Source organism: Mirounga angustirostris, unplaced genomic scaffold, assembly GCF_029215605.1.
Source record: "Mirounga angustirostris isolate CCGP_5_RB_7025 unplaced genomic scaffold, mMirAng1.0.hap1 SCAF_2, whole genome shotgun sequence".
In the NCBI taxonomy this organism is placed as follows: domain Eukaryota; kingdom Metazoa; phylum Chordata; class Mammalia; order Carnivora; family Phocidae; genus Mirounga; species Mirounga angustirostris.
The window spans coordinates 450642-478407 of record NW_026991710.1 but is presented as its reverse complement, the minus strand read 5'-3'; the positions used below and the strand labels follow the sequence as shown (position 1 = coordinate 478407).

Sequence of the window (27766 nt, the reverse complement as noted above, 5' to 3'; positions counted from 1 at the left end):
GTGTGTGTGTCCAGAGGTATGTCATACACGCGTGTGCGTCATCCAGGGCGCCCGGGGGCTGACTGTGCCCCTGCCTGGGCTCCACTGTCTCCGCGGCCCTCTGCCCCCAGCCCCCCACGTGCCCCCTGGCGCCCCGCGCGGCCGCACGGTCTAGCACTGATAGTGGATGTGCTGGTGCTGGTGGATCTTGCCCTCCACGTGAGAGTGTGTGTGCGAGTGCGTGTGTGTGTGCGTGTGCGTGTGCACGTCTGTGTAGAGTTTGGGGTAAAGTCGGGGCCCAGCAGATGGGCCCGGGCCCAGCAGGTGCTGGGGAGCTGCCGGAGGCCCAAGCTCCTCACACAGCCCCAGGCCAGGGGCGGTGCCGAGGCTGGCTGGCACGGGGAGGTCCTTGTCCCCGCCACGGTCGCGGGCGGCCATGGGCGGGCGGTGCGCAGGCACGGGGGCGGCAGGCCCAGGCGCACACGGCTTCTTCTTGGCCTGGCAGAGCCACAGGAGCACGGTGCCCAGGATGAAGACGGCGCCGGCCGGGATGCCGATGACCACGGGCCACGGCAAGCTAGTGGCCGAGGACGAGGGGGCCACGGGTGGCCCTGGCGGCTTGGGGTCTGCAAGAGAGGCCCAGGAAGGGGGTGGGAGAGGGTCGTCGCCACGGGTCCCAGGAAAGGCTGCGGGAGGCCGGCACGTGGCCTCGGGGGGCCCGGGCTGGGGGCGGGGGGCCCACACACCTGGCAGCACGGTGAGGAAAGCGCTGCGGAAGCTGTAGCCCATGGTGTTGGCCCCCAGGCAGATGTACATGCCGGCGTCGTCCTGCCGCGCGCGGGTGATGAGCAGCTTGTTGAGGTAGGAGCCGTCGGGCCTCGACCACACGTCACCCGTGGGCAGCACCACGAACTTCTGGCCGCCCACGTCGATGGTGGAGTTGTAGCGGCCCTCGGCGCCGTACTCCACGCGCTTCAGCCACTGGATCACTGGCTTCACGTCACTGCGCACTTTGCACTGGAAGGACGTGGTGCCCCCAAAGTCCACGGTCGTGTTCACGGGGTGCGTGCCCGTGAGGACGGGCTTGGAGCGTGTCCGCTCTGCACGGGGACACGACGTTAGCGCCTCCCCGGGCGCCGCCAGCCCCCCACGGCCCCACAGCCCTGGCACTCACGGATCACGTCCACCTTGTAGGTTGCGTTGATGGCGCCTGCGCGGTTGGACACGCGACACGTGTACTTGCCACTGTCCTCGGGACGCAGGTTCTTCAGGCTCAGGGTCCACTTCTTCTTCCTGTGCTCCCCGGCCTCCAAGCCTGTCAAGGCCTGGTCGTCCTTCATCCATGTGATGTCGGGCCGTGGGTGCCCACTGGCCACACACTTGAGCCGCACAGAGCTGCCCACTGGCCGGGCGATCACCCGGCGCCTCATCTTGGAGGGCTGTGTGAAACGGGGCCGCGCTGCAAGGCGGACAGCACAGAGGTCAGCACGGCACGGGGGGGCAGCCCCCACCCGCACCCAAGGAGGAGGGTCTCACCCCACTGCTTGCTGGCTGCGTCCTCCTGGCCCCCAGAGGAGCCGTCCTGCCCCAGACGCTCCCTTCCCACACCAGGGTCATCTGCAGAGAGGAGGGCACGTGAGAGGGGCCCCAGCAGTCCCCACCCTGACCCCAGCCATGGGCCCAGCTGGGAAAGCTCTAGAAACACAAATGGGAGCCCCTGGAGGCACGCCCACATCTCAGAATCCCAGAGACAGCCGGGCAAGAGCTGTCTGCCCAGCCGACTCCCTGGGTGCAGGTGACCCCAACAGAGCTGCCCCCCCTGGCTCCGGGGGGTCTGCAGGGCCAGTGGGAGGAGGGGGCCAGGCCTGCCCAGCAGCTGCAGTAACCCTAGCCCACATCAAGGAGCCGAGGCCTTGGTGAGCTGACATGGCTCGCATACCGCCTCGTCATCCTCCCCTTTCAAAGGACAGTGGGGGGGACACCAGCGGTCTTCCCATCCCACAATCCAGAGCAGGGGGCCCAGCGGGGGTGGGGCAGGCTGAGGAATGCCCCTCCTGGGACAGCCGCCTCCACCCAGCCGGGGACCCGGGAGGGGGTGGCAGAGGTCAAGCGCTCCCGCTTTGCGAGATGGGCCGCCATGACTGCCAGGGAGCCCCACCCCCAGGGACCCACCCGGGAGCCCGTGGGGGAGGGCCAGGCGTGCAGAGGGTGTGTCGCTGGGGACCCCGCCAGTCCCCGAGCCCGGGCCCCAGAGGCAGAAGAGAACAGAAGGCCCTTGGCGGCCCCTCTGAACTCTGAAATCTGAGCCTCAAAGTTGGAGCCGACGCCAAGGCCGCCAGCTTGCCCGGCCGGCCCTTTAGTGGGACCACCACCCTGGGGCTCCCCGTGCCCACTCCTGCTGCCCCCTAGCCAGCCTTGGTCTCCCCGTCAGCAGAGCTTGGGGACCCCAAGGCACAGGCCCACGGGGGGGCTCAGGCCAGGGTGGTGACCACAGAGGTCACGTCCTGTCCTGGGCTCAGAGGAGGCCGGCAGGGGGGGAGGGAAGGTCCGCTCCCCAGGCTGCATGGACTCGGGGCCCACACGGCACGGCCCCAGCGTGGCCACCACTGACCCATCACGATGAGGGTGTAGTTGACGCTGAGGCTGCCAAAGCCGTTGGTAGCCTTGCACACGTAGGCGCCGGCGTCTTCCCGCTCCACCTCCTTCACCTTCAGGCCCTGGGGCAGCACGCGGAAGCGGCTCCAGCCGCCGTGGATTGTGCGGCCATCCTTGGTCCACATGGTCAGTGGCGGTGGGTCGCCCTCCACGGGGCACTGCAGCCGCACGGTGCGGCCCAGCCGGGCCACCTGCCTTGGAACCACCGTGTCCGCCATCCTCGGGGGACCTGCGGGCAGGCCAGAGGGCTCAGTCCAGGAGGAGAGGGGGGCGGCAGGCGGTCGGGAGTGCAGGCAGGCATGCGTGCTGGGAGCCGGGGGAGGGGGCTGTCCCCGTCGGGTCCCCACCTGGGACTCCACGCACATACACCTGCCCAGCCCAGGCAGTGGGGGTCTGGAGGCCAGCGCCCTGCTCCCAGACCGCGATGGTCAGCATTCACCTGGAACCCGCTGCCCGCCAGGCCGTGCGCACGCAACTCCCCATACATGCCGTCACAGAGAAGCCAGGGTACAGAGGGGCTGGGGTGGCTCAGCCGGGATGCACGTCCACAGGCGAGCCAGGACGGCCCCCCACGGCCTCCCGTAGGCAAGGCGCACGGGAGGGAGTCCATGCAGCACAAACAGAAGTGTCTGGGGGCCCGTGTCTGTGGCTGTCTGCATCTGCCACGGCACACCAGGAGGCTGGGCCGAGCGGCACGGTGAGGCCAGAGGGCGCGCAGCGAGGTTCCCGTCTGGCTGGCAGCCCCCTGCCTGCTGTCCCCCAACGGGGGAAGCCCAAGTCGCCGGCGGGAAGAAACCCACTCCCAGCCATGTCAGGCCACGGCCAGCCTCAGTGCCTCTGGTGCAGGGAGAGCGGGCATGCCCAGCCGCTGGCAAGGACACTGCAGGTGTCCGAGAGAGGCGGGGCCACCTCCTGGCCCACGCCACAGTTCCTGCACTATGGGGTGACCGCAGGGGCGCTGAGCTCTTACACTCACCCCACCCACGGTACCCTCAGACCAGGAGAGGCGGCTCCGGGCACCCCTCTGCCCTTCCCAGGGGCCTGGCTGGGCCCAGCTCCCGAGACCCTGCCCTCCGGCTGTTGGCCGGGGGCACTTACCCCACAGTGCGGCCACTCAGGCCAGGAGGGCCAGCATCCCGCGTCCTGGCCTCCCGGAGGCGCCGGGCGGCGGCTGCTGGGAGATGCTGTCGCTACGGGGCCTGAGGGCAGCACGTATCCCTAATAACCAGCCGGTATTTCTTCAGCGCGTGATCACCAGCTGCTCGTTGCCGGCCTTTGCATCCAGGACCCAGAGTGCTTCCGCGGGCTCTTTGGAGGCTCGCCCCCTCCCACCCCAGGGGACCCTTGCAGAGCACAGCCCCACACCACTGGTCTGCAGGAGCTGAGGGGAGGTGGGGCCGGTCCCCATTTGGATGCAGGGAGCTGACAGCCCAGGGTCCAGGCAGGGAGGCGGCCCAGCTTTGCTGGGGGGACAGGGAAGCGGGGGACACAGCAACACCAGGCCCTTCCCTCTATGACCACAAGCAAAAAGCAAAAAGGGAGCTAGAGGTTGTGGGGGAGGGCCCTACCCAGCCCCCACCTGCTCACCCACCCTGCCCCACCGAGCCCACCCCCAGGAACGCTTCTCTGCACCCATATTCTGCCTCTGCTAGGGTCCACCCAACCCCTGCCATGGGGTTCCTAACATGGGCCCCAGGCCATCCCTGCACTCCCAGCCAGCCGCCTCCTCACCAGCCCCCAGTACCCCAGGAAGGGGCTGCTGAGATCTACCGCTCCCTAATTTCTCAATTGCACATGGGGCCCCCAGACACCCCCAACTTGCAGGGGGACGGGTTGCAGGGCCCACAGACAAGTGGGTCTCCTGAGGCCCCCAGCGCGCAGGGTCCTGGCCTCACTCCCAGGCAGCCACCATCCGACACCTGTCTCTGCCTGCAATCCCACTGTTCAGAGGGGCCACCCCGCAGCCTGCCCGGAGCCTCCGAGGCTGACACCTGGGTGTGCACACAGACCCAAAAACCGCCTGGCAGGTGCCGGGGGCTAGCACGGGGTCCCTCTCCCCGGGGCTTTGCCTGTCCCAATCCCACCCTGGCCAGCACAGCCCCGGCCCCGCAAGAAGCCTGAGTCAGGAGCAGACAGAGGACCCATTGGACAGTGCTTGCGGGCGCAGGAGGGGCAGGAGGGGCAGGAGGGGCACCCCCAGGCCCGCCCCCTCCCTGCACCAGGCAGGCGAGTTTGAGGAGGTGGGAGGGCGGTGGGGGGCATCTACTGGGCCTCAGAGGCCACTGTGGAAGGGAGAGGAGGACAGAGCCAAGTGACCGCCAGACCGACGGGAAGTGTGGCCCCGAGGGCCGGCCTGCACGCAGTACAGGGGGACAGGCAGGCGGGAGCCAGAGGCCCCAGCCGGAGCCAGCCTTATCCTAAAGCAAACAGCCCCCTCCCCTCCCCCTCGGCCAGGCCTGCCCTGCCCCCTCCACCCCTGCCTCTGCAGAGACCCCAGCAGACTCACCGGAGGGAGCCCCCCCAGATTCCTGGGGATTTTGGCTGCCAGTTTGACTGCCACGGCTCTATATTTAGCTTGGGAAACACAAGCCCCCATTGTTCCACCTGGTCAGGTGTCCAACCCACCCAGCCAAAGGCAAACTGAGGCAGGAGCTGAGGCAGCTGGAGGGCGTGTGGGTCAGGGGTGGGGGGCAGCCAGTTTCCCACCAGCTCTGGGGCGGCCCCTGGAGTCCTTCAGCCAGCATTCGCACTTCCCCATGAGCACCACCCCCAGGAAGCCCTCGACCCTCCACACACCGTAAGCCACAGCCTTGGGCAGTTTTGGGCATGGGCAGGATGTGGACAGCCACATGGAGGGGGCAGACATGGGGGCAAACGGAGGCCGGGGCTGGGTCTCACCCCTCAAGGGGGCTGAACATCAAGGTGGTGGCAGAGAGAGGATCACCACACCCCCTTTCCTCCCTCCCTCCTTCCCGTCCTCCTCCCCAACAGCTGTGAAAACATGGCCAGGAATGGGGGTGCCAGGAGGGGTCAGGGGGCAGCAACCCAGAAGACCCCACATATCCAGCCTACACAGCCAGGCTTCCCAGCCGCCATCCAGAACTCAGGTGTCACACATACATCCTATCATGCCATCTCCCAGACACTGTCCCCCAGACACACAGGCTGTCCCCCAGACACTGTCCCCCAGACACACGGGCTGTCCCCCACTGTCCCCCAGACACTGTCCCCCAGACACACAGGCTGTCCCCCAGACACTGTCCCCAGACACACGGGCTGTCCCCCAGACACTGTCCCCCAGACACATGGGCTGTCCCCCACTGTCCCCCAGACACTGTCCCCCAGAAACACAGGCTGTCCCCCAGATACTGTCCCCCAGACACATGGGCTGTCCCCCAGACACTGTCCCCCAGACACACGGGCTGTCCCCCACTGTCCCCCAGACACTGTCCCCCAGACACACAGGCTGTCCCCCACTGTCCCCCAGACACTGTCCCCCAGACACTGTCCCCCAGATGCACCCACTCTACCCACAGACAGTCCCTCAGGTACATGCACACACAGAGAGACATACCCCAACAGTGGATGCAGACTCCCCACACCAGCGACCCCCTTGCCCCACCTGCTGAGAGCACCGTTTCCCAAGGTTTAGCAAAACAAGGTTCCACTGGAACCTCAGCTGATGTCCCTCCCATCCCAGTGGGCCCTAGGAGGGCTGAAGGGGGCAGGGCCGCTGGGAAGGAGGGGGGGTGACACATGATGGAGGTAGAGGGACAGGACCCCCAACTGCAGCCTATCCCATGCAGTTTTCACAGACCCTCGGGGGCCACCTGAAGCTCAGCCCCCCACACCTCACTAACCCTCACGGCCTCTGCACTGCCTATCCCCTCCCGATACACCTCCCCAACACCCCCTCCTCCCTGCCCTCCACCGGGAGCTGCAGTGCCCCTTTTGGGTGAACCACGTCTGAACCACAACCAAGGCCCTGCTCTGTTCAGGTCTGTCCAGGGCCTGGCTGTGGGGGCATTCCACGTGTCAGCTTCTGCCTCCCTCCACTGCCCAAGGCATTCGTGACCTGCAGACCCTGAGCACCCTTCCCAAGGAGCTGGACCAGGCACTGCCCCTCCCCGGGGCCCCATGTGCCGGGGGCTTCACCCCATACCAGCCCACGCCGCCCACACTGGGGCCATGGACACAGGTGGAAGTGAGGGGTGCAGGAACCACGCGGCCAGCACATCGGGGCTGGCTCCATTCCCAGTCAACCCTGAGAAGCCCCAGAAATTTCCAGCCCGGAAGGAACCCTCTGGGTGGGGGTAGGTGGTCGTCAGGCTGACCTCGTTGGGACTGGCCGTGAAGTGACATTGGACGGCCAGCCAGGAGCCACCAGAGCCCTCTCCTCCTGGAGAAGTCAAGTGGCCTGGAAAAGAGGACTCAAAGGACAGTGTGATGGGGCCTGAGCAGAGGGCAGGGAGGGGAGGCAGGGCCTACCTAGCCTGGCTGGACACCCTGGACCAGGCAGGGCAGGTGGGCACTCTCTGGGAGAGTGGGGGGGTCCCTGTGCTGATCCCCGCGGTGAGCAAACACCGGTGGGGGGGCGGAGCTGGGAAGGCCCAGCCACGGCGGCCCTGGGGCCAGTACCCTCCCCAAGGAGGCCTAGGAAGCAGGGAGGCCAAAAAGAGGGGGCACGGATGAAGACCACCACAGGGCGGCCATGAGAGGCTGGGGTCAGCCTCTGCCCTGGCTCTGAGCCATGCAGTAACACACACACACACACACACACACACACGGGCTCCTAGTCAGCAGGCCCAGGGCGGCCCCTGGGGGCTGGACCCACGGGATCTGCAATGGAACTGGTAGGACCCGAAGGGCAGGTGGTTGCCCCAGAAACCAGGCCGCTCTGGGTGCAGGAAAGGGACAGCTTGACCCACCGAGCAAGCAAGCTGGCTGGGGTGTCCTGTCCAACCCACTGCCCAGGAGCAGCACGGCGTAAGGCAACGGGCTGGGTGGGGCCCACTAGGTCCGTCCCCTGCCCAGGAAGCGCCCGGGTGGACCTCCAGCAGAGCCCTGACCAGGGCTCCTCCTCTTCGCCATTCCCAAGGCACACACGGGAGCCACAGAGCGTCCCCTGACATGCTGTTGCCCTGGGGGTCCCCACAGGAACTGCCACAGAACCCACCCAGAGGGCTCAGCTGGACGCCCTGGTGGCTGCGTCCAGAGCTTGCCAAGTCTGCCACACTCCAAGCGGACCCCTGCCCGCACCTGCCACCCATCCCCCACCTCACAGAACGTCCCGCACCTAGAACTGGTCCAGCATCACTGGCTCCCCAGAGGGGCGCAGCCCCAGTCCCAGCAAAGGAACCAAGAAGGACCCGGTCCACTGGGCCTCCCTCACATGCTGGCGCTGGACCAAAGGACAGGGTAACATGACAAGAGGCCCAGACCACCCGAGGGCCTCGCCCGCTGTGGCCTCTAACCCGATGGCTGGGTGTTTCCTGAGCCTGGGACCCCGGGGCCAGAGGCTGGCATTTAGGCACCAAGGTGCCAGCTTCCTGCGAGGGCTCGGGCGCTGGGCAGCCCAACGCCCCCGGCAGCCTGGGCAAGCCCCGGGCCACCGAGCCCCGCACTCCCACCCACCCCTGCTCCACCCAGCCCCCGTGTCCACGGCCAACAGCCCACAGCCAGCTTCTTGCGGACAGACCCAAGGGCATGGCACTTTGGCATGCCGGGACCCCTGCGGTCCCTGAAGGCTGCAGGGTGCGGCTACCCAGGTCATGGCGCACGCGGTACCTGCTGCCGGGCTCCACGGTGAAGCCCGCGGGCCCTGCCGGAATGGGCCGGCCGCTACAGAGCGCAGGGGGCGCTGGCCGGTGGCCCTGGCTCTCCTGGGGCTCAGCACGGTGGAGTTGGAGGGGATCACTGCCCAGCAGGGGCCCAGGCCAGAGCTGGGCCCAGCTCCCTCCCCACTGCCTGCTGACCCAGGCCCCATTATTTCTTCACAGTGCAGGGCTTGTGTAAATCTCTAGCAAACTGGGGAAGAAAGCCATTGTTTCCTGCCAAGAAGGGAAGCCCTGGGGGTCAGCAGGCCTGAGGCTGGAGCACTGTCCCTGCCACACTGTCTCCAGCATTTCAGGGACAGTCCTGGAAGCCCCTGCCTCAGGCTGGTGCTCCCCAAGGGGGCGGTCCATGTGGGATGAAGGGTGTGTAGGGCCCTCCAGCCTCGAGGCCTTGCCCCCAGCCACTCACGGGGGGGGGGGGCAGGAAGCCAGCCCCCGGGACGCCCCCAGCCCCTGCTCCCTGCACCCCAGCCAACCAGCCTCTCAGCCCAGTCCTGGCCTGTGCCTACTCATGGCCCCCAATCCAGCTACACCAAGGCACCTGTGGCCACAGGATGTACACCCTAGTCAATGTGACCTGCCCACCTCTCCCCAGACTATTGCCCTACCTGGAGGCCTTTCCTCTCCTCACCTGACCAGTGCCCACATCTCCTTCCGGGCTGTGCTGCCTATCCTCTCCCCAGGCCCTCACCCCACCTCCCCTAGCCTTCCTAGACTGTGGGCCGCCTAGCTGCCGCTCCAGCCTGAACTAGCCCAGGGCAGTGGGCCCTGCTCTCCGTGGGCCCCAAGAGTAGCCACGCTGGACACCCACGGGCCTTGGCCAGGAGCATGCAGTGACCACCACTAGGAAGATGGCAGGCAGACTGGGTGGCAGCACTGGGTGCGGCATCTGTGGGGTCTGAACACAGTGGCCCGGGCACACCCTCCCCTCCACGTGCTGATCCTGCCCACGGAGGCTGTCACCTGGACATGCCAGGGCCGCAGTCACTGGGAAGGCACAGAGGGCCAGCCACCAGCAGGGAAATGGCCAGCAGCAAGGCCCTCGGCCTGCAGGACCACGCCTGCCTCCGCGAGCACGGTTAGCAGTGCCTGAACCCCAAGCCGGAGGCTGAGGCCACTGCTGGGAAAAACCAACATTTCCCCATGGCACTGGGCGGGGGTTGAAGGCCCATTGATTCCCGCACAATGAAGAAGGAGCCTGCGGTAGGAGTTTCCAGGCCCAGCCAAAGGCGACTTTGTTCATAGCTCCCTCCTCCCCCCAGAGGGGACAGTGATTTATTTTCTCTTCCAGGAGTGGGGCCCGAGACATAAATGGGGCGGCTGGCCTGCATCCCCACCTCACAGTGCCTGGGCCCAACTCCCGCACATCCACCTCAGCAGGGGCTGCGCACTGGCCCGCCGCTGCCCGTAGGGGTGGGGGGAAGGCCCCCTGCGGCCTGGCCAGAGGCCAAGGCCAGCCGGCGCACACGCACATCATGACAGCCCTCCCGCTGAATCACACACACTGGCGGACCCCCCCCAACACAGCCCGCATGGCAAGAAGGCACCATCCCCGTGGAGTGGGGCACCCAGCGGCCGGCACCCAGCCCCAGGGGGGCAGCGCTCGGCCCTACCAGGGCAGGCCCGCAGGGTTCAGAGGACAGGGAGGTGACCTCGAGGGCTGGCTGCTCAGAGACCTGTCCACTGCATCCTCCTTGGAAAAGTTCAAACGGAACAACCCCTTCCACAAGTTCTTCTAAAGCTATTTGGGTAGGGTATGTCATTCGGAACCTCTCAAGTTCCCACTGTGAGAAACCCGAATCCTATCTTCCCTCAAATTTGGAAAAAGCTGTTTAAGACAAACCCACCATGATTGTGAAACTTCCAGAAAGGGGAACTTTAAAAACATGATCTGAGTCTGGAGACGCGCTGACTCCAGAAAGCGTGACGCACGGGGAGGACAGCTTTCAGAAAACAGCCCGGCTCTCTCTGCACCACTCTGCCCGCCTAAAGGAAGTCGGCGCTTGGCCTGCTCACCCACAAAGCCGGACGCACCGAGCGGCCGTGCCCCTCAAGGCCAGGCCTGAAGCAGAAGCCAGCACAGTTCAGGAGCAGGGGTCCCCAACACCCCGCCCCCCAGAGCCACACAGGACCTTGCCCTTGGAGAGTAGCTCTCAGGTCCCTGCAGCCGCTAGGGCCGTGCACGGCCAGCGTGAGGGCCGGGGCTGGAGACCAGGCGCAGGCCCCAGGCCAAGGCGGAGGGGAACAGAGCAGAGTGTGGCCCCTCCAGGGCCCCCTGGCACCGAGGCAGGCCCTGCCGCCCGCGGCCATCGCCCGCTGCCATCATCACTGCCATCCACCTCTCTGCGGTGGGCTCCGGCCAATGACCAGGCCAGGACAGCGGCCTCCAGAGCTGGCTGAGTAGCCAGAGGACAGGCAGGTGTGGGAATGAGGGGAGTCCAAGCAGATGAAAGAGGAGTCAGAATCCAGGCTGCCGGCCACCGGGGCGGGGGGGGTGCCTTGCTGGGTATGACCTGAGTGCCCGCCGTGCCCAGGACACTGCCAGGCCCAGCCACGCCTGGACAGCCCCCGCCCTTAAGCCACCGGGCCAGTCCCCAGCCGGGCAGGCGGGGGGGTACTGTGGCATTAGGCCCACCTGGGCTGCCGCCTGCCACCCAACACCCAAACGTGCCCATATAAGGCCGGGTTGGGCTCGGTGTACCCGCTGGGTGGCGGGGGGAGGGGTGCGAAGCCTCAGAGGACTGGTGGACAGGGCAGGGACGTTCCTGAGTGGTCAACACACCCAAAGGGCTGGCCTGGCCAAAGGGCCCGCCTAGCTGAGAAGCCAGCGCAGAATATGGCGGGTGGGAGTCCGTGAACATGTATGTCCCATCACCTGCCAGCCAAGGATGTACCTTGCTGGGGCTGCGTACAGGGGCAAGGGTCCCTCAGGAGACATTCCGGGCCTGCCTACTTGGACATCAGGTGTGTGAGCATGCATCTAAGTCCTGGCATGGCACACGCGGACACGCAGCCTGAAGCAGGTGGTCCTCTGGGTGGGCCTTGAGACAAGCCCCCACCCCTACACCATGCAGCAACTCCACGTTCCCGACACTCCATCCCCCCAGCCCCTACCCTCTAACTTTCTAGGGATGGGCAAGCTCAGGACACAGGGCTGGGTCATGAATCCCAGACACTAACAATGTCCCCACTGTCCTCAAACCCCACCCTGGCCACCATGGGGGTCTCTGCAGGTTCCCAGGGGCCTACCCCACCAAAATCCCCAGGATAACCAGCTGCCCTCAACTTCAGATACATATGGACATGCGTGTGTCCTGAGGGGGACTGGGGCCAGAGCCCACTCTGCCAGCAAGTGTGGGGCCCCACAGGTGAGCCGGGGTGATATTTCGGTGAGAGGGGCCCTGTGGGTGAGGTGTGCCCCCTCAGTGAGCATGGAGTCCCAAGGGTGAGCTGGTGGTGAGCTGGGGATGAGCTGGGGGACCCTACAGATGAGCTGGGGAGGGGCATGGTGAGCTGGCGCACCCCATGGGCAAAGGGGGGTGTACCCTGGGGGTGAGCCCGGGGGCCCAGCGGTGCGTAGACCCGCCAAGCTCGGGGCTAGTAGGGGCGGGGCGCAGGCACGCGCGCCAGCCGGGCACTGTGGCAGGGTTCAGGGCCGGGAGGGAAAGGGGCGGCGCTGGCGCAGGCCGGGGCGCCGGGCTGGGCGCCAGGACTCACCTCGGGCGGCGGCGGCCGGCGGGAGGGCCCCCAGCAGCAGCGGGGGCAGCAGCAGCAACAACGTGGGGCTGGGCGTCATCTTGGCCTGTCCGGACCTGGAGGTATTGAGGGTCGGTCACTGGCGTACGGGATAGGGGTCGCCGCCCTCTAGCCCAGGGCGCCGGAGCCGGCTGCGGGGATCGGGGTGCGGGCCGCCCCGCCTTCCCTGCCAGCGCTCCGGGCGGAGGAAGCAGCGGCGGGGAGCACCGTGGGTATCAAAGGCAGACAAAGGGTTTACACTAATTACCGGCCTCCCCCGCCGCCCCCAGTCTCTAAACACCGTCTGGATTCCTGGCGCTTGTAACTCAGGCCCTGCCCGCGGGACACACAACACCGGCGGCCGCGCAGATAATCGCCAGCGCCATTAGCGGACAAATTTGCGCTTGGGGGGGGGGGGGCCCACGTGGGGTGCAGGGGCGGGGGCGGGGCGCGGACAGGACCACTGGCTCGGCAGGGGCGGCGGCGGCGCGTGCACCCGGCCATCCGGGACCCGGGCGCTCCCAGCCCCCGGCCAGATCCCGGACCCCGGACCCTGGTCGTCCCCAGTCGGGCCTCCCAGTCGGTCCCCCGGGGGTCTCGGGCGCGCGGAGGGGCTCACCTCGGCGGGGCAGGCGGGCGGCGGGGCTCAGGGCCGGGCCCGCGGGACGCGCTGCGCGGTCATCGCCGCCCGGGGCGCCTCACCCCGGCGCCCCGCGCCCCCGGGCCCGGCCTCGGGACGGGGCGGCGCTACCTGGGCGCGGGCGGCTCGGGCCAGGACCGGCGCCGAGGCCGGGTCCGGAGGCAGCGCGGGCGGAGGGGTCGAGTCCAGGGGCTGGAGGCCGGGGCCGGGGTCCCGGGGCGGCGGGGCGAGGGGCCCGGGGCGCCGCGCCGCGAGGCGTCCTTCCCTGCGGGGCTTTGTCAACTCTCCCGGAGCGAGCGCCGAGCCCGCCGCGCGCCCCGCCCCGACACAACTTCCCTCCAATCGGCTCGCCCCGGCTCGCCCCGCGCCCGCCCCGTGCCCGCCCCGCGCCCAAACTTTCCCCCAATCCGCGCGTGCCCGCCCCGCCCGCCGGGCTCTGGGCCTTAACCCTCGCGGTGCGGGCGGCCTGCGGGCGGGGCGGCTCCCCGGGGCGCGGCCCCGCCCCCAGCCCCCGGCCTCCGCCCGCGCCGGGCCGAGCCCGGCCCCCGGCCCCTGTCCGCCCCACCCAGCCCAGCCATTCCCCTCCCCGCCCCCGTCCCGCCCCCACCCCACCCCCGCCACGCCCCGCCTCCCCGGCCCCCGCCCCGTTTGTCCCCGCCACCCCAGCCCGGCCCCCCGCCACCGCGGTCCCCAACCCCACCCCGCCCCGCAGCTCCCCACCCTGCCCCGCGCGCCCCCAGGTGCGGCGGCGCCCACCCCATACCTGCACCCACCGTGCCTGAGCACTCCTGGTACCCTCAGAGCTGGCCCCGATCGAACCCACGGCCGCCCGACCTCTGGCCAGCCCTGACCGCAGCTAGGCCATCTCCTGGTTGCCCAGGAGGGGCGGACAGGATGGCCGCGGAGCTCTCCGGGCCTCGAGATCCACGTCCTCGGGGAGCCGCTGGGAGCAGTGGAGAGATCTAAGAGCCAGCTCGGGTCCCAAGCGGCTCCGGGAGAAGGGAACAGGTCTCCGGTGAAGTGGGGCACAGAGGTTCTACCCGGGCGCCCCGGCTCACCCCGCAGCCTGGACGGAAGGCAGTATGTTTCTAGCGCCCGCCTGTCACTGTGATGCTAACCCCAAGGACACTAACAATAGTAAGAGAGACCAACACACATCGCGCCTTCTTTGATCCTCACAGGCAGGCAGGTGCCTTGCTGTCACCTGATGCAGATGAAGGAACAAAGGCACAGAGAAGGCAGGTAATTCGCCCAAGATTTCCCAGTGGGCAGTCAGCATGTCCAGGACTGAAACCACGTGTTTTGGAGTCCAGCTTTCCTGGCTGTTTCCCCACACTGCCCCAGCTGCCCTTGCCCTGCTCAGCACCTGCTCTGCCCCGCCTCCCCCACCCTCACCCACCAGGGCCTCTTCCCCATCCTCTCTGATCTGAAGACGGGGCCAGGCTCTCCTCAGCTTCCCCTCCACTGTCACTTCACCGGAATGGACAATCATCATTTTAAAATACAACCGTGATCTTGCTGTGGCTCCATAGTGCCCTCGACATAAACCCCATGACCCTTGAGGCCCTGGATGCCTGGGTCCCAACCACGTTCCCTCCCCCCACAAACTCTGGCCAAATAATACTGCCCCCCCCCCCCCCATGCAGGAGCCTCTCAATCCCCTCTGGACTGTTATCCATGCTGCTCCATCAGGAACTCCGTTTAGGAGTCCCCTCTTCCAGGAAGCCTTCCAGGGAAGACTGAAACTACAGAGGCCTTGCAGACCAACATTCCCAAGGCAGAGGAGAGCTGGATGAGAGAGTGCCAACAGTCAGGGTTTGGGGTCTATCAAGGCCCAGACTGCCCACCTTCCCAAGCAAGTGAGAAGGCAGATCCTGTCTCCAGACCAGTGTAGGCACCTCATGGATGGGTAGAGGTGAGCCCAGCCAACCTTGTCCTGTCTGCACCCTGAGTGAGGGCCCAAAGGGCAGACCCGAGTAGCCCTCTCGCACTTGATTCAGGCCCTGCAGATGGGGAGGAAGCAAGGAGAGCTGGTTCAGGGCCCACCTGGGGCGGGGGGAGGGGGGGCACTGGTGGTCACGGCAGGTGCTCTAGGACAAAATGGGCAGGTGGGCAGAGGGGGTCTCAGCCGGCTCGAAGGCTGCCACGGACTTCAGGAACAGGTTTGTGAGGAGACACAACTGGAGCGTGAAAACTCCAACAGGTGTGCAGGCCGCCAAAGGCAGGTGTTGTGAAAAGGTGGCTCTGAGGTGGGGGGAGGTCAGAAACAAGGAAGGGGGCTGAATGCAAGGCAATCCAGCGCAGCGTGGGGGATAAGATGGATAGTGGGGAGGAGGCATGGGCCCATGAGCGGCCCCAGGCCGGGGGGGCGGGGAGGCGTGGCCCACCCAGTGGGTACTGGCTAGGGAGGGTCCCAGAGAGCTACTCTGAGGCGTCCAGTGCTGCCGGCCCACTTCCCTGTTCCGGGACACGCTGCCCCCTGACGGAGGCACCCAATGAGGTGGCCCCCACCAAGGGCACCCAGCTCCCCTCCCTGGCCTCGCCACTTCCCAGCCCCCAGGCCCACCTTTTTGCGGTTCCCCAGGCAGGAGCCAGGCCTGCCTGAATGTCCAGCCCAGGCCACTTCTTCCAGGAGGCCCTCCCACTGGCAAGCGCCCACTGCTCCTTCATGACAACTGACCTGAAATACCAAACTGGTTCAAATCCTGCCCCTTTAACACTGAGACTTAACACAATTGGCTAACCTCTCTGTCTCAGTCTCCCCCATCCACAATCCGACCCACAGAATTGTCATGAAGATTACAAGAGTCTCTGTCTCCCACCTGCCTGGCACAGGTGAGTCCCCCAAATATGTTGCTCTTCATATTATCCTTCAACCACGACAGGCTGCTCCCTGGCTCTGTGCCAGGTTCTGTCAGAGGGGCTAGAGATGTGGGGTTTTGCCAGGAGGACAAGGCCCCCATCCCTACTAAGAGATGGCATCTTCATAGCAGGTGTAATGACTGAGAAATGCTTCAGGTGGTGGAAAGTGCTTGGCAGGGAATTTAAACCTGCTGTAGAGGTTTCTGCCTCTGCTCCAGATGAAGTAACAGGGACCAGATTCACATGCTCTCGCCTGAAACAGGGAAGAAAAAAAAGGCGGAGATAAATATATGTGAAAAACAGGACCCAAAACACAGAACATTACAGAGCAAGGGCAGTGATCCTTGAGATGGGGAACAAATGAGGGAGACTACGACCGTCCCTGCTCCCTGCCTAGAGAGAGTTTCCAGGGTTAGTGTAGGCAGTTGGGACCCGGGCAGTGCCCAGAGGTCTCCCTCAGCTGAGGGGATGGAGTGGGGAGTCCCAGGAGGGCAAGTGGCCAGAGTCCACAGGGCAGAATCCTGGAGAGGAAATAGCTGTGCAGAGAGGAATCCCAGGGATCTACAGAGGTTTCAGCTGACTGCAGGCTGCCACACCCAACTTAGGGGAAGAGCCACGCAGAAGGGTGAGCCCACAGACAGTGGGAATAGCGCCTGTTTCTGACAGCCAGCACTGAGAACCTCCTAAGTTGAGGGGCATCAGTTAGAGTAGAAAGAAGAGTTTTGCCTCAGTAGCAAGGAAAAATCAACCTTAGGCTACATGTAGTTCTGGTCCAGTCCAGCAAAGCTTAAAAACAAGACCCAAAAGGATCACACAAGTTCCAAGTAACTTAACTACATCCCAGAAAGAAATATAAGGATATTTACAGAAATATAAAACTATCCAGCACCCAAAATGTAGAATACACGATGTTTGACATACAACCAAAAATCATTAGGCATGAAAAAGAGGCAAGAAATTAAAACCCATTATGAGGGGGGAAATCAATCAAAATTAACTCAGATGTGACAAAGGTGAGAATTAGTAGGCACACTCACTGTGACTATACTCCATATGTTCAAGATGCTAGAGGAAAGACTGCATATGCTAAGTAGAGACATGGAAGATTTTTTAAAGCCTCAAACTGAACTTTGAAAATGAAACATCTGAGATAAATAATACGTTGAATGTGATTGATAGAATATTGCGCAAGAAAAAATTGCGAACTTGAAGTCATAGCAATAAAGACTATCCAAATGAAACACAGAGACAAAAAATGACTGAAAAGAGAAATGAACAGTGTCAGTGAGCCATTGGGCAACTCCACATGGTGAATTACATGTGGAGTTGGAGTCACCAGAGGATAGGAAGTGGAGGTGAGAAAGAAAAAGTATCTTGAGAAAATGGCCAGAAATTTTACAAATGTAATGAAAAACATAAGCCCTCGGTTCCCAAAAGCTCAACAAAACTTAAGCACAAGAAGCATGAAGAAAACTACACTGAAGCATGTACATCATTCTCAAAATGCTGAAGAATAGTTATAAAGAGAATATCTTAAAAGTATCCAGGGAATGGGGCATCTGGGTGGCTCAGTAGGTTAAGCGTCCAACTCTTAGTTTCAGCTTGGGTCATGATCTCAGGGTTGTGGAATCGAGCCCCATGTCCGGCTCTGCGCTCAGTGGGGAGTCTGCTTGGGATTCTCTCTCCCTCTGCCCCCGCCCGTGCTCTCTCTCTCTCTCTCTCAAATACATAAATCTTTTTTAAAACAAAATGTAGGGCGCCTGGGTGGCTCAGTCGATTAAGCATCTGGTCCTGGGATCGAGTCTCGCATCGCGCTCCCCGCTCAGTGGGGAGTCTGCTTCTCCCTCTGCTTCTATCTGCCTCTCTGCCTACTTGTGCTCTCTCTATCTCTCTATCTCTCTGTCAAATAAATAAATAAAATCTTAAAAAAAAAAAAACCAAAATGTATCCAGGGGAAAAATTTTGTATACAGGAGCAAGAGAAGGATGTTCTGTTGATGTCTTGTTGGATGAAAACAATGCACGCAAGACAGTGGAGCAATCTCTTTACAATACTGAAAAAAGAAAACCTGCCAACCTGCATTCTTTATTAGTAAAAATGTCATTTAGAAACAAAGATGAAATTAGAATTTTTTCAGACATAAGGAGCTGGAATAATTAATCATGAGCAAATCCATACTACATGAAATGTTAAAGGACATCCTCTGGGCACTAGACGGAAACCTGAAGCCACACTCACTCACACACACACACAAATAATGATGATGATGATAATAATAATAATAAAATAAGAAGGAGAAGGAGACTAAAGAGCACCAGAGATAGTAGCTGCATGAGTAGCAACAAGAGATGTTTTTCTTATCATTTAAATCTCTTTAAAAGATAATCAGCCATTTATTTTTAACAATTTTTTAGGGTTCATACCCGATGTGGGGCTTGAACTCACAACCCTGAGAACAAGAGTCAGAGGCTCTGCCAACTGAGCCACCCAGGAGCCCTGACAATCAACAACTACTTAAAACAAAAAATAACAACAGTGTATTGTGGGGCTCATATATGAATCATATCATAGTAAGATATATGACCACAAGAGCACAAGGCTGGGAGGGGAAAGTCAAATACAGGGTTGTAGGGTTCTTTTACTACATAGAGATGGTATCATGTCCTTGCCAGTTAAAAACCCCAAAGCAATCACTAAAACAACCTAAGAAGGCATTACACCTAATAAGGCAACAAAGGAGACAGATGGAATAATTTATTAAAAAAAGAAAACAGAAAAAGGGGAAATAACAGACAAGGCAAATAAAAGATAAATAGAATGATGGTAGAGTAAGCCCAACCACATCAATAACCACACTAAATGTAAACAGTCTAAATATCCCAATTAAAAGGCTGAGGTTGCTGGATGCCTGGGTGGCTCGGTTGGTTAAGCGTCTGCCTTCGGCTCAGGTCATGATCTCAGTGTCCTGGGATCGAGCCCCACGTCGGGCTCCCTGCTCAGCAGTGGGTCTATTTCTCCTTCTCCCTCTGACCCTCCTTCTTGCTCGTGCTCTCTCTCTCTCTCAGATGAATAAATTCTTAAAAATCTAAAAATAAACAAACAAACAAAGGCAGAGGTTGCCAGATTGGGTAAAATAGCAAGATTCAACTCTATGCTACCCACATAAACACACTTCACATATGGACACAAATAGGTGAAAGTAAAAGGATGGGAAAAGGTATCCCATGCTGACACTCATCAGAAGAAAGCTAGAGGGGCTGTACTGATTATCAGACAAAGTTGATTTCACAGTGAGAATATCACCAGAGATAAATAAGATCATTTCATAAAAGCAAACTGATTAAGGACATGTGCATGAACCTAATGACAGATAATAAAAGTCAAAAACTGATTGGGGGAAATGGGCAAATCCACAATTATATGTAGAGTTCCACTTTCCTCTCCCAATATTGGATTCAACAAGTGGGCAGAAAATAATTAGGGACATAGAAGACTGCCAGCTAACTTGGGCTAACTGATAATTTTGGAAGAATTTTACATCTTCTGGGCCCAAGTCTCAACATATGCAAAATAATTCAAGTCATCAAAAGAATGTTCTCTGACCACATTACAATTATATTAGAGATTGTGAACAGAAAACTATCTGGAAAATTCTCAAATATTTGCAAACCAAATAATCCACTTCTTAATTTTCCATGTATTGAAGAAAAAACCCAAAAAGAAAATTAAAAATTATTTTGAACTAAATGGAAATGAAAATACAGCATGAAAACAAAAAACCAAAAACACCTTTATTTGGAGTGCAGTTAAAGCAGTCCTTAAAGAAACTTCTAGCACTAAACACCTATTTAAGAAAAGACATGTCTCAAACCAACGATCTTAGCTTCCGCCTAAAGTAGCTAGAAAAGATGAGAACAGATGAAACCCAAAGTAGACAGAAGAAGAGAAATAACAAAGGGTACATTAGGAATCAATGAAATAGAAAACAGAGAAAAATAATGACCCAAAAGCTGTTTCTAGAAGAAGATCGATCTGGAATCAAAGAGGGAAGACACACTCTTGATAAACGGAAGGAGTGAGGCCACACCAGTACAAATTTTACACACATGAAAATGATAGGAAATGTTATGAATAACTTTATGCCAAAAAATCTGACACATTAGATGAAATGGACAAATTCACTGGAAATTACAAACTGCCAGAGCTCACTCTGGGAGAGATAGAGAGCCTGAATATGCCTATTGAATGATGTGAACTTTTCTTTAAAAACCTTCCCACAAAGAGAACATCATGCCCAGAGGACTTCACTGCGAAATTCTACAAAACATCTAGTGAGGGGGCCCCTGGCCGGCTCAGTCGGTGGAGCGTGAGATTCTTGATCCCAGGGTGGTGAGTTCGAGCCCCACACTGGGTGTAGAGATGACTAAGAAAACATTTAGGGAGGAAATAAAACCCATTCTCCACAAATACTACCCGAAAAGGGAAGAGAAGGGAAAGCCTCCCAACTCATTCCATGAAGCCAGCAACAATATAAACGATATAAAAACAATATAAAAATACATCATGATCAACTGGGGTTAATCCCAGGGATGCAGATTTGGTTTACCATTTGAAAATCAATTAATGTAACTTGCCATATATTTTTTAAAGATTTTATTTACTTATTTATTTGAGGGGGGTGGGGGAGGGAGAGAGAGAGAATCCCAAGCGCAGAGCCTGATGCGGGGCTCAATCTCACAACCCCGAGATCACAACCTGAGCTGAAACCAAGAGTCAGATGCTTAACCAATGGAGCCAGCCAGGTGCCCCTGTAACTTAACCATATTAACAGAAAGAAAAATCATAAAGATGATCTCAGCAGAGGCAGAAATAGCACTGGACAGAACCCAACACCCATTCCTGATCTAAAAAAAAAAAAAAACAAAAAAAACTCTCAGCAAACTAGGCATAAAAAAGGCTTCTCCAACGTGACGAAACATTATGGGTGACATCATACTTAATGGTTAAAGACTAATGCTAAATCTTCCCCTAAAATCAGAACCAGGCATTGGGTTTGCCCTTTTCACTGCTATTCAACATTGTACTGGAGGTTCAAGCGGTGCAGATTGGAAAGAAATAAGTAAAATGGTCTTGATTTGTAAATGACATGATCACCTATGTAGAAAATCTATGTAATCTAGAAAAACAAAGCCACTAGAACTAATCATCTTCGCGAGCGCAGCGAGATGCAAGATCAATGTGGAGAAGTCGGTCACGGGAGTGCGCACAGCGAACAGGACTCTCGTCCACTGCTGTTGTGTGCAACTGTCTTGGACAATAGTTTAGCAAGCGTTTTCAGAGTTAAGCACACATCGAATCTAGTCCTACGATCTGGTCCCTCCACTCCTAGGTGTTTATCCAACAGAAAAGAAGGCACGTGTCCACACAGATATTTGTGCACAAATCTTCACGGCAGCTTTATTTGTAATAGCCCCAAACTGGAAACTACCCAAACATCTGACAAGCGAGTGGGCCACCTGACTGATCCACATCCATACAATGGGTTAGCAAAAAACAGACACTGGAAACAACAGGGATGAATCTCAGGATAGTTACACTAAGCGAAAGAACCATGAAGAGTAAAGAGAGTGTACGTTGTCTGATGGTGTCTATGTAATATTCTAGAAAAGCCAGGGGAGCTTAGTGACAGAAAGCAGATCTGGGGCTGCCTGGGACAGGGCAGGGACCCGGGACAGGGGTGCTGTGGCGACTTCTGGGGGTCACGGATGTAAATGTGTCCAACCTCATCAAATTGTACACTTTAAAGAGTGCAGGTTATTGCACTCAATAAAGGTATTATTTTTAAAAAGACAAAGCAGGTTGATGTGCTAGAAAGACAGAGGAGGGGCCTTCATGGAGGGCTCGGGAGGCTGCTGAGGTGACAGGTGCCCCAGCACACAGACCCTCCATCAGTGTTTGTTGAGTGAGTACATGAACACCTGAGTTTGGGATGTAAATCGATTTGGACGTTTTCATGCACAACCTTTTTGGTTTCACCTCCCCTCCTGTGACCTATTTCAACTTCAGATCCTCACTGAAGCTTTCCCTTAACAGAGCACAGGCCTGGCCTCATCCCTGGATCTGCTCTGGAACCACGGTTTGGAGGGAACTGGACCCACTTACTCCTTCTTTGAGGGACACTTGGGGTGCTGACTCTCAGCCACAGACACAGTAGGGTGGGCAGCCCCACGTGCACCCCTCTGAGAGGTGAGCTCAGAAGAGCAGCCCCTGGTGTAAGCCTTGGCCCCTTCGTAGTGTCAGCTGTCCCCACTGGAGCTCACCCGCTGTCCTGCTGCATGGCTGGCCCTCACAGGGTGGGGCACGAACTCGTGGGGCTGACCAGCACTCTAAGGCTGAGCCTCGGGCCCCTGCATATGTGCACCCCTGAATCCCGGAGGGGATCCCTGCCCAAGACCGGAGCAGGCCAGGCTATCCTGACCAGGGCTGATGGGTGGACAAGCCTCCCTGATGGAGAAGTCTGGCTCACCACTGTCATTGGCCCTGGGTGTTCCGTCAGGTTTCTCTGTAGCTCTCCCCAAAGGCAGTGGTCTGAGCCGGGGTCAGGAGTTGGGGACGGTGCTGGCATTCACAGCCCCCTCCCGCATGGTGTTTGGTACACCTGACCTCACCTGGAGGGATGGCCATTCTACAAGCTGGCCCCAGGGCCCCAGGAGGAGGGGTTCCGCCAGGTGTGGAGGGCAGACAATGGGGCTTTGGCCACCTCTTGCTGCTGAGTAGGGGGGTCTGCAGCCCAGCTTGGCTTGGGCAGGGAGGGGCCACTTGGAGCATCCTACGGGCAGCCCCTCTCCTCTGCCAACCCAGGTGGAGACCCTTGACCAGGAGGATGCAGGGAAGATTTCTGGCCTGGTATTAGGGCCGCTGGGCTGCACCCCATGGGCAGGGCAGGTGGTGGTGAGGTATTGGGTGGGAGAGGGGCATGCATGATCCCCTGCAGCGGCACCCGGGGCCTCTCTCAGTCTGGGAAGGGTCTGCATTCATGACGTTCCATCACGCCGGGGGCTGAACTCTATCCATATCCCCCCTGCCCAAGCGGACGTGGTGCGCCCTCTGGGCTGTGGGCAAGGACACCAGGCTCAGGATGGCCCTCTTTTGCAGCCCCTCCAACCCTCCTGGGGCCCTGAAAAGGGCCCGACTCCTTTCCCTCCTTCTCTACCCCCACTTTCCCTCCCCCGCCAGGCCCACTGCCATCCCCTCCCTGGGCTGGAGTCCAGGTCACACCCAGGTGTTTGGTGGCACCTGGCTTCTCTGCCTTTGGCTTCCACTTGGGTTTGGTCTATGCACCATCTGGAAGGAGTCCCAGGGCAAGGTCAGAGGTCTGTGGGACATGCCTCTCTTCCTCCCTCACACCTGGGAAGGGTAACGTCCATGCCTAGTGCCCTGGCCCCTGCAGGAACCTCCCTTGGGCTCTCTGCTCCCTGACCCACCTCTGCAGCTGGTCCTGCATTAAAGCTGAGCCGTAGCGTGTGTGTGTCCTCCCTGCCAGGGCCCTGACTGATGAGGCCAGCAGCACTCACAGTGGCCCCAGGACACAGACCTTCCGCATGGGCTCCTGGCATTGGGCGACTCAGATCTGAGGAGCTCAGGGCTGACCCTGTGGATGGGAAGTGGCGTCACGGGCACTCAGGTTCCCCGGGTGGTGGCACTGGGCGGAGTGCAGGTGGCAGCAAGGGGCTGTTGCTATAGCCACAGCGGTGATTGTGAAGCCTGGGCACTTCTCCCTCTCCCTTGAAAGGGAAGAAATGAAGGCGAGCTGAGGGCACACGGGGCCGGGGCCTCTCTGGCCACAGGGCGGGCATACAGGCCTCATCCTACGTGCCGCAGTCTGACTCAAGGCTGGACCCACTGAAGCCTTTATTTGCTGAGGAATAGCAATTTTCAAGAAGAGGGACACCCTGAGACCTGGGAAGGGCTCGGGACAGATGGGCAGGAGACCAAGGCTGCTGGGTCCTCTAGCCAGAGCCGTCATGCCCCCGTGTGACCACATCTGTGTCTGGATCATCCCTCTGCCTCCAGAAACAAACGGAGGCTAGATCCTAACACGGCCTCCAGGGAGAGGAGAGAGAACGCCTCACGGAGCACGTCTCAGTCCCTGCACAAGTGTGGGACATGCAGCCACTGGGCTGGGCCGGCCTGAGCCCTGGAAGGGGCCTGACTCTGACCTGCTGCTCTCGTGCACGCTCCTGGGGCCAGCAGCGCCTGAGGGTCCTGGAAGCGCTGTCCTGGCCCCCGGCCCAGACAGGCTAGTGAGTCAGAGTGAAGTTTCAAGAAGACCCAGGTGACGCACACATGGGTGTTTCTGAAGTGGGGACCCTCAGGGGTCTTCTGCAAACAAGAGGTGATGGTGGCCAAGTGGGCAGTTCTCAGACACAACCTGTCACTGCGAGGCTTCGGGGCCTCATGTTCAGGCCCAGAGCCCTTGATGGAGCAGGGAGGTCAGGTCCCCTGAAAAGAAGAACTCAGAATCCAGTTACTGTTAGTGTCCCCAAGTATGTAAGGGGTCCTGTGGCCATTTTCAGACCTCCTGGGGGTTACTGGATAACAGCCCTGAACTGATAATGGCCCTGAAAACCATCACAGTCGCCAACGGGAGCTTGACGGGGGCTTGGCGGTCTGACAGTATGGGGCCCGGGCTGGAGCCTGCGAGCCAAGGGCTTTGCAGACCCTTCCTGCTGGAGTTTCTGCAGTCCCCCGGATGTAGGGAGAGGGTTGGCAGCATACCACATCGGTTCCCTGACCTGTGCAGGGACCTCCCTGCAAGCCAAAACCACATTTCCAGGGAAACTGCAGAGATCTGCTCCAAGATCAGACACTTGGAAGCTGCGAGGAGGGGCGGGGGGGAGATCCTTCTGTGTTCCCATAGGACTTTGCCAGATGCTGTTAGGACAGGTGATCACCATGTATCCTGTGGCCACGCCAGTCATAGCTGAGACTATGTTTCCTGCAGAAAACCACACAGTGCGTCTCTTGATATGCAGCTAACCTGGCAAATGCTTCCTTTTCTACCCTCACAGAAGAAGGGAATCAGAAGCAGCTTGCTTGATGGGGACGTCAACATACTTTCACGGTTTGTCCCGATGGCACCCCCTCTCCCAGGCTTAGTAGGATCCTGGTGCTCTTGGTTTTCTTGAGGACATTATGCTGATTGGACTGGGTGTGGGAGTTGACAAGCGCCCCGGATGACTTAGTCAAACCCGTGTTGACCCCAGGGTGGAAGATAAGCCCTGTCAAAGGCCAGAGCTTCCAGGGGAGTTCTAGAGATCTGATGGGAAATGCGGGGATGTCCTATAAAGTAACATCATGCCACTTGGGAGGACGGCCCGTCAGGCCCATGGTGCCTGACGCATCTGTGGCAGAGATGTCTCTGGCAAGTGCCAACAAGAGAAACATCTCTGGTCCCGGCTCCCAATATCCCAGAGCAGGGCCATTTCCTCCTCGACCAAAATCCATTATCCACTTGACAACAGCTCTGGGCTTGCTGCTGAGGTCTTGGTCTAACCTGACTGACCCAAGTGCCCAGTGAGACCGAGTATGTCTGGTCTTCTGTCCTCAAGTGGGAATACTGGAGACGGGGCCCAAGCGCACCTGGAAGTGAGCTGTATGAACAAGAGGGTCCAGCTCCCCTCTCCCTCAACCAACCCGGGGCTCTACAAGGATGCTGGCTGCTGGGAAACAAGAGAAGCCTGCAGACACGGTTCATGGGCAAATGTGTACATGTACCAATGTCCCCCAGTAGGCCAAGCCAGGGGACACCTAGCCCAAGCCTGGCTCTACAAAAGGTAGCATCCAAGAGGGTGACCAGTTGGCCAGACTCATAAAGACCAAGATGGCAAGACTGAGGACAAGGTCTGGGGAGAAGCACAGAACGAGTGCTGTCCCACAGAAACACCTCCATGCATCTATGGGGTGTCCTCTACATCTGAGACTGGTAAACGGGTCTCTCTGCCATCCCAGTGACAATTCCACGAGCCCAGACACAAAGAGGCCTGCAGAGGGGGCAGAGGCTGTGTGTGGGCCAATCACGTGGACACCCCAACTCCCCAAAAGCCCAACCCCAAATCAGCAAAGACCAAAGCTAACCTGTCAGCGTGGTCAGAGAACAGGCATGCATCAGCGAAATGGTAACAGGCTGATTACATGGACATCACAGGCATGGTGGAGACGGTGACTGGGCCCCTGGGGGCCGAGGGGCACAGCACAGACGCGTCTCTGCTGTCCTGCTGAGATGCCGGTGCCAACTCCCCACTGAACCACAATCACCTCCCAAGGGGGACCCATCCTACCACCAGGACAATGGCAGTGGGCTCGTGCCAGGAACTCACAGCGCAGGGGCAGACCACACGTGGGGCTGCTTTGCCAAAAGCCAGAACACACAGGGCCAGGGTGGAGAGAGGGAGGCAGCCGCACCGTCTGAAGGATCTCTGCTCCGTGGCCTTGAAGGTCTTGGCATCCAAGGAAGGACCTCGTCCACCAGGGAACCCAGTCCCCCTCCCGTAAGCTGGAAGCTGAGATGGCCCTTCCACCATCAGGGGTCCTACAGCCACTGAACCAGCAGGCAGAGAAAAGGCTGCTTTACTACTGGGGTGATGGATCCCAACCACCATGGAGAAATGGAGTCCTGCTTATAGGAGCTAACTGTAGCCCCCCCACATTCTTATGTTGAAGTTCTAACCCCCAGTGTCTCCGAACAGAACTGTATCTGGAGACAGGGCCTTTAAGGAGGTGATGAAAATGAGGTCCTGAGCATGGGTGCTACTGGCGTCCTTAGGAGAGGGCAGCAGGACACAGGAGGCAGGGAGAAGGCCTCCGCCTGCAAGCCCGGGAGAGAGGCCTCGGAAGGATCCAACCGTGCCCGCACCTTCATCTCAGACTTCACCTCCGGGACTGGGAGAGAACACGCTTCTGTAGTTGGGGCCTTGGGGTCGGTGGTTCGTTCTACTACGCCATGACAGCCTGGGCTGGCTGAGACAGGGCTTCGTGATAGAGCAGGAGGACCACGTGTGGGACCCCGGGACCCACCCAGCACCCCCTCTGCCCCCTGGATACTGACGGCAGTCAGCAGGGAACGGTGCCCCACAGAGACACAAGGGCTGGACCCCCCGGCAGCAACTACGGTACCCACGCTGGGAAAGAGGAAAAGCAATGGGGCTGACTGTGGGGTCCAGAGGGAAGTGTGATCAAGGTGACTTCTCCCACCCATGGTAAGGCAGTTGGTGAGACCTGGTGGTCCTTGAGTTTCTCACGGAGACGGGGGCTGGCAGGTTGGGGGAAGCCAGAGGGGTTCACTGGGCCTTGTCTTCCATCTGCCCTTTCAGACCCACATCGCCTCCCCCAGCCCTAAGCCCAAGGTAGCCCTGGAGGGCAGTAGAGGAGGAGAGTGGGATCAGGGCCTCCACACCCCCACCCCCCTCCTGCTCACAGGGCCCCCCAGACTGGCTGCACCCCTGGACTGAAGGTCTCTGCTCCTCGCCAGGTGGCCTCTCCACACCTTTCTGTCCGGACGGGTGAGTGCTCCCTCACCTGCCCTGTCGGCCCTGGGGTGGTGGGTGGGTGTGGGGAGGATCCTGGGTCCTGCACTTCCCCATGCAGGACCCTGCCCACCGTCACATCTCTGTGAACAGTCCCCAGTCACCCTCCTCTCAGCATGCCATCTGTCTCCCTTGGGCTCAGATAAGGAACCAGGATGGCCATGGGGGCAGACACGGCTCACAGCTGATACTGCTGGCCTTTTGTGCTGCTGGCCACAGTGGGGGCCAGACAGCCTGGAAGTCCCACCCTACCTCCCACCTGGTGGAGTGCAAGGCTCAGCCTGCCTGGGCCTCAGGAAGTGGGCCCCCATCTGGGCTCCACGCTGACCCAGGCGGCCCCCTCCTGCTCTGCAGAATGGGCAGGGGATAGGAATGGGGCCCATTGCACCCAGCAATGAGGCCAGAGACCCCAGGGAGGCTGGGCAGCCATCCATTTGGCAGCTGGACCTCAGTCTCCCTGTGCCCAGCCTGCTCCC

At 60.0% G+C, this 27766-nt stretch overlaps 1 protein-coding gene across 1 annotated transcript; it reads right to left on the bottom strand.

Annotated features, from left to right (window-relative positions):
- FGFRL1 (fibroblast growth factor receptor like 1) lies at nucleotides 1–27725 on the bottom strand. Its single transcript, XM_064584105.1, has 9 exons — nucleotides 26085–27725; nucleotides 15894–15958; nucleotides 15410–15523; nucleotides 12186–12280; nucleotides 2591–2863; nucleotides 1516–1596; nucleotides 1154–1438; nucleotides 726–1079; nucleotides 1–605 (listed from the first exon to the last, which is right to left on the bottom strand). Exons 1-9 carry the CDS (start codon nucleotides 26364–26366, stop codon nucleotides 151–153), a joined length of 2004 nt encoding a protein of 667 aa, XP_064440175.1. The 5' UTR covers nucleotides 26367–27725; the 3' UTR covers nucleotides 1–150.
- Nucleotides 27726–27766: the final 41 nt, after the last annotated feature.